This window comes from Lagenorhynchus albirostris, chromosome 7 (assembly GCF_949774975.1).
Source record: "Lagenorhynchus albirostris chromosome 7, mLagAlb1.1, whole genome shotgun sequence".
In the NCBI taxonomy this organism is placed as follows: domain Eukaryota; kingdom Metazoa; phylum Chordata; class Mammalia; order Artiodactyla; family Delphinidae; genus Lagenorhynchus; species Lagenorhynchus albirostris.
This window is the reverse complement of record NC_083101.1, coordinates 69,791,784-69,811,135: the sequence shown is the minus strand read 5'-3', so window position 1 is coordinate 69,811,135 and position 19,352 is coordinate 69,791,784. Positions and strand designations below refer to the sequence as shown.

At 39.2% G+C, this 19,352-nt stretch overlaps 2 protein-coding genes across 2 annotated transcripts in view; one reads left to right on the top strand and one right to left on the bottom strand.

The window, feature by feature from the left end:
* The window catches only part of HACD4 (3-hydroxyacyl-CoA dehydratase 4), an 807,943-nt gene that overhangs the window by 111,181 nt on the left and 677,410 nt on the right, over positions 1–19,352 (top strand). The gene's annotated exons all lie outside the window — the stretch shown is intronic.
* The window catches only part of FOCAD (focadhesin), a 290,793-nt gene that overhangs the window by 51,344 nt on the left and 220,097 nt on the right, over positions 1–19,352 (bottom strand). The window contains exons 24-28 of the mRNA XM_060155133.1: positions 16,584–16,692; positions 13,534–13,650; positions 10,786–11,024; positions 7,378–7,467; positions 1,252–1,399 (exon numbers count right to left, since the gene is read on the bottom strand). Coding sequence (XP_060011116.1) covers positions 1,252–1,399; positions 7,378–7,467; positions 10,786–11,024; positions 13,534–13,650; positions 16,584–16,692 — 703 coding nt within the window. The remainder of the gene's footprint in view (positions 1–1,251; positions 1,400–7,377; positions 7,468–10,785; positions 11,025–13,533; positions 13,651–16,583; positions 16,693–19,352) is intronic.

Genomic DNA, 19,352 nt, shown 5'->3' with positions numbered 1-19,352 from the left:
GACCACTGACTGGCTAAGTAACTTTAAGCAAGTCACTCCAACTATTTGAGCTTCCATTTGTCCAAATCAAGGTTATTCATCCCTCCCTGCTACCTTGCATTTTCATGATGAATCCCTTCCTCACAAAGATGCTGTTAAGACAAAGTAGAAATGTTCAACTCCTCACACTGATTGATAACAGCATGAAAAAAAGAGGCAGTTTCTAAGGTAGAAATTGGATAATAAAAATCAGAGGGGAGGAACAACCGAAACTGCTTGCTCGAGGCCTTCTAAATCAAACCATCAAGGCAGACAGATGCATCAATTATAAAAACCTTGCTTTCATTTATTAATCAAATTGCTCCGTGGTTGTAACATTTTCTCCTTCGGCTTAAAAAAAAAAGTACTTTCCAACTGTGCTCTGCATTGCTTTAAAAATGGAAATGTGGTGCATGTCTTAGAACAAAACTGCAACCCTCTGTGCCCCAAAGAAATTCACTGATTCAACAAGTCCTATTGCTGAAAGCAGAGGAGCTGAGCAGGGAAACACAGCAGCCATTATGTGCTCATCAATAGCTCGTGGGCAGGCCAGGGGAAAATAGGATCTGCTCTAATGAGACGGAGAATCTAGTGAGGCCAAGAGGTCGGCCCAGGCTCCTCCCAGAGAGAAGAGCCCTGCAGCGGCGCGGCTTCACCTGGGCTCACAGACACACAGGCCTCAGATGTCCTGCTCGACCCAGTCAACACACAGACCAGAGCCCAGGATCCCAATTCTGCATATTTTTACACCATCACAGAAAAATCTTTTCATTAAGTGTGGTGAAGGGAATTTCCTCAATAATTTTTCATGCTTAACTGACATTAAAAAAAATCAAATGCCTTTTCGATCCGCAGTTTCTTAAGCTTATTCCTGGCCATTTCTTAAAGTTATACTTGGATGGAGGCTAATTCTAAAAATTCTCCATTTAACCTTCCTCCAGAAATTGCAGCTCTTCTTAGAAACTGCCTTCTAGTGATACTGAGTTAGGTTTTTGTATTCACTAAAGGCTCTTATATGCCACATGTAAGTTTAACTTGATTTAAATAGCTGCACTATTTGAAAACCTTATGATCTAATGTAGGTTGTTTGCCACTCAGATTTTCTCCTTAGCCCAGCTGAAATTGAGGAAGGATTTAATTTCAGAGTTACCAAAACAGGAGAAGTAGAAAATAAGCAGCAAGAGGAAAACAAAAGCCAGCAGAGGGAAGGAAACTGGAACGTTGGTCTCCTACCTCCTGAAAGGTTCTGCTCTGGCCCCCGCTGTCATCTAGGTACACGGAGAGCTTCCGAAGCGAGGCTGCCACGTGAACTCGCGACTCTGTTCGGCTGCTGTGGCTCATGAGGGACAGGACAAGTCCAACTCCCAGTACACAGCCCGTGCTTGGATGCCAAAAAAAGATGAGGAGTGAAAATCGTAAGAAATCCACGCCATTGCTCTTCACTTATCATGGGAGTTACCAGTGCTCTACAACCCGAGGTAAGATGGCTGGATTCTAATTCTGCTGCCTGGTGTACAGGTGTATTCCATGACCAACGCCCCCCCCCCAATCAAAATGTGTCCGTGGCCCATGCCAGTGCTATGTACCCAATGGAGAAAACAAATAAATACATGAAATAGTTTGACAAACTCTGTAAGAGAAGGAGGCATAAAAATTAATCAAACCAGTTCTATCTCTGCACTTAGAGAAATGCCGTGGTCCTCTCTCCACTGACTGCCCCCCCCAATCATGCTGAGTGCACTATGATTAACTGCATAAAGAGAGAAAAGCCTAAATTTCAGGATATGAGCTGAGGCCATCTGATTAATAACGGGGGGAGGAGGGGCAGATAAATGCAAGGCATAATTACGAGGTACTGCTAAGTGCTTCATGTTTCCTAGTCAACTTCAACAAGTGGAATTTCTGTCTCAAAGAAACTGTGTATTTGTCTGTGCACAATGACATTAATCCTCTTCTCCCCTCTGATCCCTCCGAGTACCACTGGGTCAGAAGAGAAAATGGACAAATGACAGGCTTGTCAAAAGTTACCCCATGTGACAATTCAATTGGAATCTTGGGCTTTGTGCCCCAGTTCTCCTGAAAGAATACATATCCATTTAAAGAAAAGAATTGTTCTCCCAGAAAACTTCTAGTTAGTGTGATAAGATAAATGTGGCTTGGGGGTAATTTTTTACTCTTTTGAAAAAGTTTTTATCATCATTGTTGTTTTTCAAGTTGAGGAAATGCTGACTTTTTCAGAAATCATCCTCACTCTGGTTTGGCTTGCCTCTCTTCCTGATATCTACTGCTTAAGAAGACATTCCAGGGCATTTCTCCAATAACATATTTCAATGCCCGTATGTTATGTCATTTTGCTCTTATATAGCATCTATCGCTTTGGCTGGCGTCACGACCTTCACACAGTTTCTTGAACATGTTAGTTACTTCCCCTGACACCTCTGTGCCAGCGGAGCTTCCACATCCGGTAAGAGATGCCCAAGAGGATGGACAGGCTACAGGATTTGCTCAAGGTCATGCAGAGAGTTTCCAGCAGAGCATGGACAGAAGACAGGGTTTTTTGATTTCCAACCTTCTGTTCCAACTGCCAAACCCAGGCCCCTCCCGGCACCCTGTGTGATGCCATGATGGAATGATTATGAGAAGGCAACATGTCTCAGGTGTGTTTTCCTAGGTTCTATTGCACAACGATCTGGCATTAGAAAATCCTTTGTCAGGAAGCTACTGCAGCACTAATCCAAGTCAGGCAGAACTGCTGTTCCTGCTTACAGGAACTTAACAACCAGCTCAACTAGCATAATGCATATTTCAATGAGTTAAATCAGCATCTAACATCTGAACACTGTGTGCTTTTGAGACAAATCACATTTCTGAAAGAGGAAAGGCTGCTGCTGATTAGAATGGATTTAAAGTCTTTGTTTTCATTTAGACTCTACAGGAAAGGTTTTTTTTGGCCATCTTTCTATATTGATGCATATGAAAACCTGAAATCACACCAAAGATATAGTTAGACAAATATCATTTAATACTTTAAAATTTAACTTTTGCTCCCTCTTTAATTATGTTACTGCTATTTATGCTTAGGATTTCAAATGTTACTTCCTCAGGGATACCTGCCCTGGCCCAGCAAGGAACCTCCTTAATATTTTCCCATAGTACCTTGTACTAATTTACTTCAGACAATTTTAATGATACACTCCGCTGAAGACTATCTGGGAGCTGATTTGATTACTGACCACATCCTTCACTAGCTTGCAAGCTCCATGAGGGTAGGTACCTTTTCTGTTTTTTCCTCACTACAGTATTTGTGGCACCTAGTAACACTGCTTGACAGGGAGAGGCATTCAACCAACATTTACTGAACGCTGAAGAACTGACCAAATTCTCTTTAGTTTCAAGAGAATCTAAAGTGGAGAGAAAAATCTATAGGGGGGAACCCCCCCCAAAAAAAAAAACCCAAGGCTTGATTTTCATGTTCAGTTGGAGGCAAAATTTATGAGTGGTAAAATTCACTGAATATATCATCCAAGATTCAATCAAGAAAACTCGATTTCTATTTTTTGCCTGACTAATTTAAGAAAGAGGTGTCAGGTTTATGAGGCAAAAAGATTCTTCTCAAAGCTCACTTAACTACTGGGGTTCATCTTCTTCAAATAATAGACAGGTCTTGCTTTTCTGGCTATCTGGGCACACAAAAATCTCTATCCCCTGGACTGAAGCTCCTCTTTCACCATCTCAAGGCACATGGGCACAAAGGTCTAGAAAAAGACATCCCGGTTTCTAGTTTACATTTACCTAAAAAATATCACAGCAGAATTATTCTTGGGCAAGGTTAACAGTCACTAACGATTCTATTCATTTGGTGATTAGCTGACTGTTATGATATACGAATATATAGTCTAACTAAGTACATATGGGTGCCAACAAAAATACGTTAGATTGTGTGCATCTATTGACCATCTGAACTGTTTCCTTCTACTTTGTCTCATTTGTTCCACCATGTACCAAGAAGGTAGTCCTCAAGCTTCATTCCTGATGTTCCCTGCTGACTTCCAAATCTTCTACATTTTAATGTGTGTATCTTTTGTCCTAAGTCTTAAAGATTCTTCTAGGTGCTTAGTTCAGCATTTCTACACATTTCCCTCATTCTAGCTTCACTGTTCTACCAGCTCTAAACCAAGAACAACTTGGGCAGAGATAGCTTTCACATCTTTCCGTCCACTGAAAACAAAAAGGACTTAAGTGTTGGTGTCCTGAACAGATGAAATAAATTGTGTTAGATATAAAATTGAGGTTTGGGAATTGCTAACATAAATCTCCTATAAGAATACTAACAAATGATAAAGAGGATGATATGCCCCATTATGTCATTACTTATTTGAATCTCTTATCCAAGTGTATTAAAATATCACTGGCAAAGGAAATTCTGAGTCTTAAAAGCTATGCTCATAATTCCGATATGTGTGTTGCTATATCAACTGGGACATGATATATTTTTCTAAAATTAACAAGAGATGAATCTTCAATTCCCTAGTTTATTGTAGGCTATTCTGCAGATTAAGTACTAGGCCATCTAATAATTAGTTCTAATAACAGCTAACATTTGTATAGTGCTTTGCCCTTTACAAAGTGCTATACAAATATTATCATATTTGTAAAAGCTCAACAGTAATTAACCAATGCTCAGGTCATGGATGGATAACATGACTAGTTATGGCTGTGAAGATTGAAATGGTGTAATACGTACCACTAGATGGCAGCAAAATGTAAGTGATAGGACCCCAAACACCACACCAGGTGCTCGGTTCTCTCAGCAGGGACACATCCATTAAACCAAGGAAGCGTGGTAAATTTGCTCTGGGTGAATTCTATCACTCGAGATAGCACGCTCCCAGATCTATTAACTACCTTTGGGTAACGCCTCCGATATTTCAGGTGAGAGAGGACTGCCCCGGACTCCTGCAAGCTCATTGGATGGGGGAATACTTTATGCTATGAACCAGGTCTGGGCCTAGTTAGAATCTCTTTTCTGCTTTCAATGATAGACAACATCCACATGTCAGAAAAAATAATCAGCACCACACTGTCAAGTGTCAAACTCCTTTCTTTCTACTGAAATGTGTTCTCCATGCTGTGCTAAGCAAGAGAAGGCAAGCTGGTTTTGAAGTCAGACTACCTAGGTTTCTCTCCTGGCTCTGCCACTTAGTGCGTGACCTTGAACCAGTCTCCTATTTTAGACTCACGTTCTTCATCTGTAAACTGAAGTGATGGTGACTACTGCTTTAGTGTCAATATTTAGGTTGTAATCAGGGCTTAATTACATGAGAAGCGGATGTGAAAAGGCCTAGCAAAATACGGCGCTGCTCAGTATTAGTGGAACCCAAAACCAACGAGAGACCTACCTAAGCGTGAACACCCACAAAGCATTAGCAATGACAAAATACTAAACTTCATTAACTAAGAAAAACACAGTTTGGAGAGAATAGAGGGAGGGTTTCTTGAAGGACCTGGGCTTTTAATTGGCACTGAAAGGCAAGCAAGATTTTACTAAATGGACAGGAAATTTCTGACGACCCTATTCTACTTGAATCTGCAGGCTCAATACCCTATGGAGGCCCACCTTTCCTTCTCCCAAACACGTTTATTAAGAAGGTAAGAATCAAGAAAGAAGGTAAGAATGAAGAAACAAGAACCTTGTTAATATAAAAAGTTAATTTTAAAGTTACATATGCTTAGACATATGAAGGTTGTAAATGCATAAATGCCCATACTTTGGATAATTCAGTTATCCGCGTGGCCCTCCCTTCACTCAAACACCTTCCTGCAAACTCATGGAGCTGATACGTGAGAGCCACTCCTGATTGTTCCAGCTGGCTGAAAGTGTGCAGCATGTTAATCACCATTTTCTCCCCAGCTTTATAATACCCTGAGCTACAGATATGTTGGACACCTTTGTGGGAAGGCAGGAGAAAGAAGGAAGAGGGGGAGAGGGGACAGGAAAGGACAGAAACTTACCTTACTCCTTGGCTGTAAAAGGCAGCACCACCAACACATGAATTAGGCTCAAAAAACTCAACTCTTCACCGGCCCCCTGAACAGTTAAATGACCCTATCCCTTCCATTAATCATTTTCTAAATTTAAGAGACTTGAATCATGCCACCGAACTCTCTTTGCCCATACTCAAAACCACACTCCTAACACGTCATTTCATCTCTGACGTGTTCAACTTTAAAGTGTGATAAAGTGAGTGTGTTTCAAGCATTCTTAGCCAACTTTAGCCTGCATGTGAAAGATCTCATAACTACCACCTACTAAGTGAAGATCTGACTTTATTTACACATGATGAAATACATGATACTTGCAGTACTTCTACCATTTATGCTTTTGTTAGTTTGAACTTAACAGGCTACATCCATGAATGTAACTTTAGATCATAAGTTCCTAAAGGCCAGAAATTTAAACACTGATTTTTTTGGTAAACACTGATTTAACTCATATTTGAACAGTGCCCATAATAGCATGAAGTAAATGAGTTAATAAATTGGAGGTTAGTGCTTATACTCTGTTGAGTTTCCTAGTAACTTCAACCCCAGAAGATCCAAACCTCAAGTTCCAAAACATAGGGAAATCCAAAAAGGTACAATCCAGGTTCTCAATGGTGTCAATATTTCAGAAGGCCTACTAAAACAATATGTTTTCCCACACAAGCCACATGGATGAGTTAAAACATTCAATGTCTCACTAAATGAGTATGTTTAACACCATTTTGTTTTGTATTTTCTGATTATTCCTTTTTGTTTTTGTTGTTTTTCATGACTGGAATGAGAAAATCAATTAACTCAAGATATTTAGTTTAACATTTTAAAAGCATGAAGTTTGCGGGGAGAAGGGATCTACTAATATTGAGGAGGTTGGGAACCTCTGGTGTAACCTCTGCTTGTTTCTATTTTGATTCCTCTGACATTGGATTTCATAGGGAAATCCAAATCATGAGTCAAAGACTCTTAGTCAAATCAAATTGAAAGAATATTTTCAACAGATTTTAAAATGGTTGTCATACATACAAGTCTCCAGATAGATGCCTCATATGGTAAAGTACAAGACAGAATCTAAGGTATGGGTAACTTAATGACAGCCACAAAATGACATTTGTTGCTTTGTATGGAAACAAACCGCCTATTTCTGAAACATGGGTTTCAGAACAAGTAAGCTTTAATTACAGATTTTTTTTATTACTACTGAAAACTCTACACAAAGGAATTCAAGACCGAGTCCTACAAATATTTCACCATAGAATGTAAAATTTATGGCAAAGAAAGAACCAATCTCTGAGTATCAGAGAAGGAATGGAATCAACATACTTGTATTCAATACTAGTGTCAAAGCAGCAATTTTCCAGGGCATCCAAAGACTTCATCAGAAGAAGGTTCATCTGTTGGCCAGATATATCACTGGGTAAAGACCAAGAGGGAAAAATGAATTATTTAAAATCATTCAACTGTCCAAAATATTTACTATGTAATAGTTTGCTCTCAATATTTTATTGAAAATGCATTTCTTTAAAAAATATATAAAAGTAGCAAATAACAATATTGATGATTCACATATATTTTGTAGACAGAGAAACTGAGTCAGAGAATTTATTCAATAATTGGGTTTCTGTACATTATAATCACTTGCAAACCAATAAACCCTAAAACTGCTACTTTTGCATTTTCTCAGTTCATTCAAATTTTAAAATCACTGAAAAATAAGAACAAAGCTCAGAATTCCAAAAAATTATTTCTAGGAATGCTAAGGTGATTTTCTTCAGAATATTTACTAATCCATTAAGCTGATATTATCAATAATCATTCCAAATCTTTCTTGCAAAGGCTATAACTTCTGATTTCATGTCTCAAATATGGAAGTTTTCAGTTCTATTCTTTTTTTTTTTTAAAGGGGGGTAAAACCCAGCCCTATATTTTTCTGCCTTTATACAGTAATTGATGTGGTTTTTGTAATTGTCTTGGTGAGAACTATGACTTTTAGAGTAAAATAAAACTTAAAAGGTAGGTCTACGTCTGTTTTTTCAGGCAGAGTTGTGGGCTTCATCACCGACACTTTATTATCAAGGGGTCCCTACATGTCAGCTCTCCTGCTGCTGCCTCAGACCACGCTGAGTGGAATGCAGCCCCAGGAATGCCAGCCAGCCAGAGCGCACTTTAAATAATATCTTCTCCAACCAAGACTATAGTGGTTTTGCAATGAGAAAACATGCACACAGGTACACACAATTTTAATAGCTTTAACTACATAAGTCCTATTATAGTTGTTCTCTGGAGTAAAATGTACTTAAATATCCTAAACAAATGCTAAAGAGATCCTACTAGTATCCTCTCGGAGTTATGACAGAAGCAAGCTTTGGAATAATATACTTTTCTGAATAAATTCTAGACTGGAATTTAAATTCAGGAGATTTTTCATAAGCCTCAGCAAAAGAAAAGAAAAGAAAAGAAAAAGAAAGATGGATTGAATGTCAAAATTCTTTGCTACAAAGTGATTTTTCATTCTTGATACCAAGATACTGTCCTGATCCTATTCTCCTAAGGGGCCACTTTGGGCTACTTATTTGATGTCATTGATTATTCAGAGTTAGTAGAAAACACTTACTTTAATCTTAGAAAAATAGAAATTTTCTCCAAAAATGTCATTATCTGGTGAGACTGTCATTATCTAGTAAAATATTTATTAGTACTAAAAGGCAAATATTTCAGATTCCTCTGCTCTATGAAATTAGGAAGGTGGGAACCATGAATAATTATATTAATGGCTGCAGTACTAACACACCAGGCAGAAGGAGAATGCTATCAAATACAGGATCATTATGGCAAAGTTAAAATCTGCAGTTATTCTGTGGGCAGGCCGCCTCAGGAAGAGCTTCCTGGTGTCCTTCCCCAGGGTTTCCTGCAGGTGCAAAGTCAAGTAGGGTAGATAGGGGTGGAAGGCAATCTAGGAACCAGAAAGGATGCTTTAGGGGAATCACCATAGGTTTCTCCAGGTAGCATAATTAAATTAACCACAAATGTAAGCTTGTCAAGCCCTAAAACCAGCAGCGTCTCCTCCTAAACTAAGGAAGAAGGGAGCCAGAGCCAGGATAGGATGAAATGAGTTGCCTGGAATTAAACTGCCATGGCTCATTTTTAGTTGTAAAACAAGTAGCTTGAAAAGATACTGAAGAACGAACATGAACACAGATGGTGAAGAGACCGCCATTTGTAGCATAGAAGCAAAGGGGAAAAAAAAAAATCACTTTCACGTTTTAAGTCTATAAAAATACTTTGTGTTCTGTCCCACACACAAGACACATAACAGTCAATTCACATGCAAAGGGCAGCTTTTTGTTCACGTCCAGAACCAGGCCTGTGTATACTAATACTGGTGAATAGAACAAAATGAATATTCTGGAAATGTTTCATTTATGATCACAAAGACTAAGCCAATCTTCCCAAATCATCCAACAGATGTTTCCAAGGGCTGAAAATGATCATCTGAAATACAGTATTTCCCTAGATCAATAGCAGTTCTCATAAAGGTTTCACATATGGATGTTTGCACAAAACTATGTAAATTACAAATGTAAACTTAACCACTGGTTTCAAACAGAAATCTAAATATAGCATAATATCACCCAATTTACCCACATCAACACCATTTCTTGCTTTTGGACAGACAATTTCTGCCAACTAGGGAAGCTTAAGGACAGCTAACATCAGAACAGAATGCCTCTCCCCACAATCCCTACTATTTCCAATGCAGGAAAATGGGGCTGAAATTCCAAATCAGTGACATCTAAATATTCATGATCCCCAAATACTCGTGTTGTACCACAGTACAATCAATCTGGATATATAAAATTCTAAGATCGGTAATAAAATAAAGAATAAATATAACGAGCAACAAAACTAAAGTAGATTCGTGCACCAGAAAACTTTCCCACTTAGTGGAATTTTCCACCTGGGTCTTTGATATTCTATTAGCTCCATTCAAGAGTAAAGCTAGCAGTCTAAAAATGAGCAATCAAACTGAATAAAGCACACAGTATAATATGCAGAGATTAAGACTCTTTAAGGATTACGAAAATGTAGCCAGGGCGCAGGATAAAAGCAATATTTAAAACTGGGTACATGCAGTTCTCAGGTGATTGATTCAGTGACTCCCGCACCCTCAGGCACAGGGGTACCCCGATCTTTTCCTCCCATTTTATAGTGATATCAACAAAGAATAAGTAATTACTTTCACCCTTATAAACCAGAGGGAAAAAAAGAAGCTTTTTAAAATTTATAGCACCATATGATTAGACTTTCCTCATGTCTATTACACATGGCTTTCATCTAAGCATGAAATGATTTTCAAGTAATCAATCACTTTAAAAAGAGGAACCCTTAAAACACATTAATGTCTATGTGATGGTATTTTAGAGAGACAAATTCATTCATAAAGGAGAATAAAGGATCAAGCTGCACATCTCAAAAAGTGGAGCACCACAAATTGCTCAGATATAATGTGTGTGTGTGTGTGTGTGTGTGTGTGTGTGTGTGAGAGAGAGAGAGAGAGAGAGAGAGAGAGAGAGAGAGCGAGAGAGAGAGCGAGAGAGAGAGAGAGAGAGAGAGAGAGAGAGAGAGAGAGAGAGAGAGAGAGAGTGTGTCGGGGGATGGGGGGAGAGAGAGGGACAAATCCTCCACCTAAGTCACAAAGAGGAAAAACAGGAATATTTTAATAAACTGTACCTGAGTTTCTCCTCACACAAGCGAGAGAGAAACATCCCCAAAGCAAGGCCCATGTGGATTTGCACGGCTTGAGACTCATCAGCACTTGGTTTCCCAGGTAACCTGGCAGTCAGCATGTTCAGGATTTCCTCAACCTTCTCTTTGCAAGAGATAATGAAAACTGGCACAAGGAGAGACAAAGCCGTGGCGGCCGCAGAACGTGCAATGGCACTAGCTGTGTTTTCACCAGAATAGGATTTCTAGGACATGCCAAAGAAAGAAAACAGGGGGTTGGCCTTTTGTTTAAAACATGAAGGACGCACACCTATCACAAAAGCGCTATACAACAGTGCAAGCTTCTCCTAAATCCACCCTTGCCACCCAAAAAAAAAAAATTTTTTTAATAAATCTATTTCTGTGTTTACCTACGGGTTACCTTCTTACTCTTAGTAAAACAATTCGCTACTAAGCAATCGGTTGACTAATAATACCCTTTTAAATTTGAAAAACCAAGTTACAAGTGTCTCCTTTTAAAGGGTGTGAATTCCCTCACTATAAAGCCTGAAACAGTATCAGTGTTTTCAAAGCCTACATGTGTATATAATGAGAAACCCCAAGTGAAGCTATCCAAGCTTGCAGAAACCAGCAAGCCACATCATAAATGTCCAGAAAGCCAGGAGTTTTCTCGGAGAGAAAAGAAAAGGGGTTAGGGTGAGGGCAGTTCAAGTTTAGTTACAGAGGGATAAGTGTAAGTTTGGCACAGGGATCTATTGGCAGATCTCCCAAAATTTTTGGTGGGAACGCTTCCCAGTAGATGGATTATTTTCTACAGGGGGTTAATTCCTTTTAATTAAAAAGGAAGTTGAAATCCTAAAAGCCTCTGGTTACAAAGCAATAACCAGCTATTCAAAATGAAACGGAGAGCTCTATATGCTCCTTTCCTATATGTAATTACGGGAAAAGAAATGAATAACAACCCTAATAAAATGACAGGGCAGCTGAATGTGAACAGTTTCTACGAGAGTCCTGTGTTAGAGAGCTCCACCAGACATTATATAATTTATAAATATGTCTCAAGTGGGGAAGAAAGACCGTTTATCATTCCTCAGTATTACCCACTTCAAATTTTCAGACACACCATAAAGGCCGTGTTGTCCCTTGCAGTCAAAACACATTAAAAAGTGTTTTTAATTCTATACTCGTTTGCTCTCTAAGCTTTAGTACTTTAAGGATAAAAAGCAACATGAACTAAGGGATTCTTTAAGTTAATATAGCACTATTACAATGATGATACTACTCAAAATGACCCAGCTGCTAAGACAAGGGAAATAAAGAAAGTAGCTTTTGAAACAGGGCTTTGAAAAAGTATAATAATGCAAGAATCACAAAGGTAAGAGGCAACCCCGAGCTGGCTAGTAAAGACATTATTCTTATTGGATTGCAAGAACTAAGCAGCACTATTAGAAGTCTAATACAATATCCTGTCCTGCTGAATATCTGAACCAGACAGCTACTGCAAAGACCTCCATATAAGTTAACAAGGTTTTCATCCATCATTAAAGAAATAAGAAAACTTCTGACAGAAAACAAATCATCGTAAACAAAGTACTTCTTTGAGCAAAATCTACCTTCCAATTTAATTCTACGTTATCTAGTAAGTCATTTTTTGTCCTCAAGTATAGTAAAAAAATCTAGTTCCAGACCCTAAGCCCCAGATGGATACATACCAGGTCCTCCTAAGGGCAGGAGGACAGAGGCACACAAAGTGTTGTACAAAGAAGACCTAAGGCAATGAAGTTTCAGGCTAAAATCGTGATCTTAGCAACAGTTCAGGACTTGTGCTATATTTTAATTCAAATCAACTGTAATCCTCTGCCACTCAGCTGATTGTCCCATGATCCCTATAATTCCCTAAGCAATGGATAGTGATAAGGCAGAACCAAAATAATTCCATGCAGATACAGAAATAAAGCATGCACTACAGCCAATAAAGGGAAAATGAAACCTAAACCAACAAAGTGTGTTTTCAATTTGCTTCAGATCTTAGCATATAAGCATGAAGAAAGAGAATGACTAAGTAACAGGTGCTTTTTTATGATCAACAATATTACTTTGTATTTATAGAGCATTTCACATTTTCAAAACATTTTCCTGTAGATTATATAATTTGATCCTCACAATCTTCTACAAAGTTGGCAAAGCATTCATTTTTACCTTCATTTTACAGGAAGGGAAAATAAGATGATAGGTTAAGTGTCAGGTCAACAGTCACAAAACTAATAAGAGGTGAAGCTGGGGCTACAATCACTGTAGTTAATATTGCTCAATCACCTCATTTTATAAACAAGGACACAGTGGTCCAGACAGATTAACTGAACTTCCCCTGGTCACATACTCTGCAATGAAAAGCACTAAGACCAGAAACTCACGGTCCTCCGTCTTCAGCCAACGTTTATTTTACTACAACTATAGCGCCTGACTCTGATTACACATCAGAATAACTTAGAAAGCTTCCAAAATGCTGATACCCAGGACCCATTCCCAAGCAATTACATCAGAGGTGAGGCCTATACATCAGTATTTCTTTTTTCAATATGTATATATATATTTAAAGTTCCCCAGGTGACTCTAATGTACAGCCAAGGCAGAGACTTATATCTAATGTATAGCTAAGGCTAAGACTTACACTATATTATGGATTTCACATGAACAATTGATATAAGAATCAATGCTTGAGTTTTCTAACCATTTTTTATTTCTCGAACTTACATAATAAAAGCAGGAGAAAAGTTGTCCTCTGGGCTGGTAATGGCAATCGACAATGACCAGAAGAGTATCAAACACCATGGAAACCCACACTTCCATTGAAAGGAAATTAGGTTGAACCTGCAGATGAAGGGAAACATGAAATGATAATGGGAAAAAAGAAAAAACCTAAACTTTATTTCTAGAACCAGGGTACAACCTCCTTCTGTATGAAAGAATGAAGTGCTGTTATTAAAAACTAAACTTCACCTGCCAGGACTGCATGAAGTAGATAGGTATTTGACAAATACACATCCTCACCTGTGCCCCAATGTGAATAAGACTTACCTTTCATACAAGACTTAGCAGATGTGAGAGGATGAGGGCTGCAAAACAGAACAGATCTGGGAGCTCCTTAGAGCTCTCCCGTGTTCAGTGAGGGTAACATGGTGGTTAAAGGGAGAGACGTGCAGAGAAACCAACTCAAACTTTCTCATTTCTGACTTGTCATTTCAATAAAGTAGCTGACAAAATGTTTTTACCATCTCTAGCATTTCTGCTTACTATCAGTATACTTATCACTCAAGAATCATCACATTTGCCTAGCCAAGTAAGTAAGAAAACATAAATGATCTTCAGTTTGGAAAAGAAGAGGAAAGAGAATGCAAAAAACAAAACAATGACAACAACAAAACCCAGCTCAGTAAAAAGAGAACTTGGTTTAAAAAAAAAAAAAAATCATTCTTGAGGGACTTCCCCAGTGGTCCAACGGTAAAGAATCCACCTTCCAACGCAGGGGACACGGGTTCGATCCCTGGTCGGGGAACTAAGATCCCACATGCAGCAGGGCAACTAAGTCTGCGTGCGTGACAACTACTGAGCTCGCGCGCCTCAACGAGAGGGCCCACGTGTCGCAAACTACAGAGCCTACATGCTCTGGAGCCCACGCAACACAACTAGAGAGAGAAAAAACCCGCACGCCACAACGAAGAGCCCATGCCCCACAACTAAGACCTGACACAGCCAAAAAAATAAAGAAAAATCATTCATGACCATGGATGTCGAAAAACATTCATTAACTCACATGGTGCAAACTATAAAGGTCGATGCGGTGTTAAGAAACCTTGGAATTAATTCCTTGAATCAGACAAGACCTTCTTCTTAAGATCTTTAGTTGTTGGTCAAATGCAGATTTGAATGAAGTTTGAAAACTTCAACTTTAATCAAATAATGACATCTTGAGTTTATATTGAGTAATAGCCAAAGGCAAGGTTATCAAGAATAAAAGCAAAGCCCCATCTTTGGCTTGTGAGGCTTCTCAATGTTTTGTGTACTGTGTGCCACATCACAGGACAAAGGTTGTGGGAATAAAGAATAGAAGGGCCTGGAGCTCAAACTCTGAGCTAGACCTCCAGTTATTACTGGGGCAAATGACCTGTACAACTGGTAGTCTGACATAAATAACACCAAAACGAAGGGATCCTAGGAAGGCATGTTTACTTTTTAGGGTGTAGGTCTACCTAGCATGTTGCCTCTGCTAAAGTATTCCACGGCTCTTTCAAAGATATGAAACATTTCCACTCTAAAAAATTTTCATCTTTCTCATTATTAAAATAAGATTCTGGGCTTAAAGGTAAATTTTCATATGGTAACTAACTACATTTTTATCCTTCATGTGATAATTCCTTGGCCTCCTTCCCTTCCCCACATGTAATACACATTTGTAGCTTTTGCCACACAGCATTATTCTCTTGTTTATTGGTAAGAGCACCCTTTGGGGAATTCCCTCCTCCACGATTTAAAGCTTGGTTAAATGCTCAATCAAGCTACTCATCCTACCCTGCTGAAGGTGTAGGCATGGGACCCATGGGATTCCGAATCTTAAGTGAGTGACGCAAAGACAGTAAATGACTATAGCCAATCCATCCCAGTAGGGGTGGTCTGCTGAAATGGTTCATCAGTACCTGTGTGTGGACTCCCCAACTTGCCTCCTGTTCTTCTCCCAACTCAGTTTTTTTTTTTTTTTCCAACTCAGTTTTTAAGCTTTGCCTTCAATTCCATGGGATTCCAGATTCCTTATTCTTCTAGTTCCTTTTTAATTTAAATTAGAGTTGGCTTCTTGCCCAAAAAGAACCCACCAAAAAACCCTACCATGAAAAAAGAATACAAATGGTCCATCGGGCACTCTGTGGGGACAGAGATAGGCTGAATAGCATTGAATAAAGCCCAATTTTTTGCAGCAAGAAGTGATGATGCTGATGATAATAGTTACTATTACTGACTATTTACCAGCCACTGTGCCTTTCATATATTACTTCATTTAATCCTAACAATAACCCTATCTGGTAAGTATTGTTATCCCCATTTTACAGATGGGGAAATAGGCTCTGAAAGGTGAGGTTACCAACAGTAAGCCAGAGAGCTAGTAAATGCAAGTATTAGGATTTAAATCTAGGACTCTCCTACTCCAAAGCCTGTGTTTTTTAACCACTTGACTATACTGTCTCCAGATAATGATAGCTACCAGAAAACGGGGCTTAAAAGAAGAATAAATCCATGCCTTTTTATTTTGACAGATATGAATTATCTGAAAAAGTACATTGGAAATGAACATTGGCCAGCTTGCCACATGTTTAATTAAGAAATAAATGCCTTGCAAAAAATGAATAGGCACTTTGTCACTGACATCTACAATTAAAATGCAAAGTGCAATTTTTTTCAGTCAGTAAACACTGCTTATTTATCATTTTTTTGACATCATTGTTCACTTTCAGTAAGCCTAGTTAACCTCCTAAGATTGGTTACCATGATGTAATCACAAAAAGACAAGCCCTGTTGCATAAAATTGGTACCTTCAAATGGAAATGACCACTTAACTGTGATGGAGAGAGCAAAACAGAAAAGCAGCAAAGAAAAGTGTTTTAGAGGACACTTAAGCTTACGGTATAAAGATGCATAGGGTAGCACAGCCAATGACTGTAACCTCCTAAATTCAGGGCCAGCTTCAGGAGAAGTCTCACTTTTCACACGTTACACAACCAAAGGTCAACGGGTTCTAATCACCCTTAACTCACCTCCAGGACACCCTCAGAGTCTGAGGAGAGGCTGGCTTCATGTTTGGAAACGACGACAGCAAGGCTGCTTAAGGCTAACAGCGCGTTGCCTTTGACCACTGGGCTGTCTCTGTTTAAAAAGAAAAAAATTCCAAGAGAGGATTTGGGGGCATTAACCGGGAGAAGAGAAGGTGATAATTATAGGGAGGGCAGATGAGGTCAAAAGCACTTCCATCCCTTCACAGAGCCTTGTAAACACAGGTCTGTTGGTTCCCTGATGCCAGCAGCTTCTTTCCTCCTTCTGACACTAGTGCTGATTTTTAACTCTTCTTATAAATGTATGGTCATTATGCTTTGGGTAACCTAAAAAATCTAATAAGCTCATACATCTAAGCTTCTTCTTCCTAAAATTTTTATTTCATCATTAGACCTTACATTTCCCAAGCCATCTTCTTCGGTGTCATCTTTGGCCAATATAAAAATGTACTGATTTGTTTTGGAAACACGGCGAAGGACAGTTGTGTGAATAAGCCCAGCAGAATGCAACTGGCCCCTGGCTTTTCTAAAGCACTGGTGTGTGGAATCAGCTTCTAGTGAACCACTTCAGATGGCATACTTTAACAGCAACTCGACACGCTGGCGGCTTTCCTCCGTCATTATCATTTTCCCCTTCTTTCTCTTAATATGCCAAAGCCAGCAACCTTAAAGTCAGTCTGTAACATAATTCAGAAACCCTAGATAAGATGCAAAAAAAGCTTGTTTTTAGACTATTTGCATAGAGAGTTATCTTTTTATATCACTCAAATGGTAGTTTTCTAATATTGGCAATAAAATATTAAGTTTAACTTATGAATTTGGTATCAAGAAAACTGAATCTTTTAAATACACTTACCACTGGAAAATGTACATTTAGTATTATTCCATAATTCCAAAGTAAGCCTATAGAATAAAATCCCCAGTGGGACACTGATGAGATGCTCTTGGCTTGCGGACTTCATTGTAACAGAACTCAGACAACACAGCACCCTTACCATCGGATAGTTCAGTTCTCAGGGAGTTCTACAATTGTGGGTTCCCAGAAATGCAGAGAATCCTTCCCCAAACCTAGACTTGAGACCTGAACTTTAATGAGTGTGTACATCCAAGAACTACTCCCTTGCTTACCCTGGTGCAGGAATAGAGCAGATGGGCGGGATGAGGAAGATTTCCAGCCCTGCTCCCCATGCAAGCCTCGTGTCTCCAGCCCTAGGCCACAGTCATGACTGAACATGTGAGTTAGTGAGTATCAAAAGGTTAGTATACACCTGTGTTCTTGCATTTTTGTTTCCATTTGGTAAGAATGGAACTCAGGACTTGCCATTATCAAGTTCTATCAATCCATCCATTCCTTCCTTCCTTCCTTCTCTCTCCTACTCTCGGGTGATTAAGCTCAGTGAAGGCTTGCTCTGCACTCTTGATCATTTTGTTCATCTCTTCTTAGATCATTCCTCCATGAGGCCTATCATACATTGATAAGACAACAATATTTACACTGAGGGATGGGGCAGGGGGAGAAAACAGAAAGGAAGCCTTGAGGTTGAAGCAGTTTTGCAGTGAGGATTACTGGGAACTCCTATAGCTAACATTAAAATCCCAGGAAGCAAGGCAAGATGTGGGCACGCCCGGGTGCCCTAGCCAGAAAATCATTTAACAAAATCAAAATTAAACCCTTTATTTATTTATCTTTTTTTTGGTGGTGCAGTGGTTGAGGGTCCGCCTGCCGATGCAGGGGACACGGGTTCGTGCCCCAGTCCGGGAGGATCCCACATGCCGCGGAGCGGCTGGGCCCGTGAGCCATGGCCGCTGAGCCTGCGCGTCCGGAGCCTGTGCTCCGCAACGGGAGAGGCCACAACAGTGAGAGGCCCGCGCACCACAAAAAAAAAAAAGAAAATCCTTTATTTTAATATTCTCCCTTTCCTTTAACTGAGAATACCTTGAAGCCTGTTCTGCTACAAAATGGGCACGAATCCCCAAAGTAAGATTTTAAGAAGTTTTAAATTCTCAGTGAATTTATCACCCTGGAGAAATTCTTAGATGGTCACTAGAAATTGGGTATCAAAATCTTTTAAAACAAGAATATTAGTCAAGATGACATAAAAAGTGTCTTTTTAACCCTGAAATTCTGAAAGAAAATTTAGCCTCAGTTTTAAAACAGTACCCCAAATCACTGTATTTCAAAAGTTTCTCTGGTCTTGACATTCCTGAGCATGTATTGTTCTTGTAAAATGGGGTAAAATGTATTTAAAGTCACTGGTAATTAGATCTTTGGATGCAGACTAAATGCATATTTGGACATTAATCTTTGAATAGGGAAAACTAGCCCATAGTCACAATGCATGCTTAGGCCAAGTTACACATTTCATAAAGGTACGGAGACTAGCTCTCTTTTTTTTTTTTAACATCTTTATTGGAGTATAATTGCTTTACAATGGTGTGCTAGTTTCTGCTTTATAACAAAGTGAATCAGCTATACATATACATGTCTCCCCATAGCTCCTCCCTCCTGCGTCTCCCTCCCACCGGTGACTAGCTCTTGAACATCTCTTCATTCCCCACTTGCCTTGCAGTGAGTTATGGAGAGAAGACACTCCATACATACACAGTGAGACAAATTCAAGGAGGAACTGGCCAGGTGAAACTCTAGAATAGGTTCAGCAAAAACTCTTCACCTTGTTGATCACATAACTATCCCCTACCAGTCAAGCAGCAGTGATTAATTTGCATAATAACATGTCAGCATCAGTGCAGTAT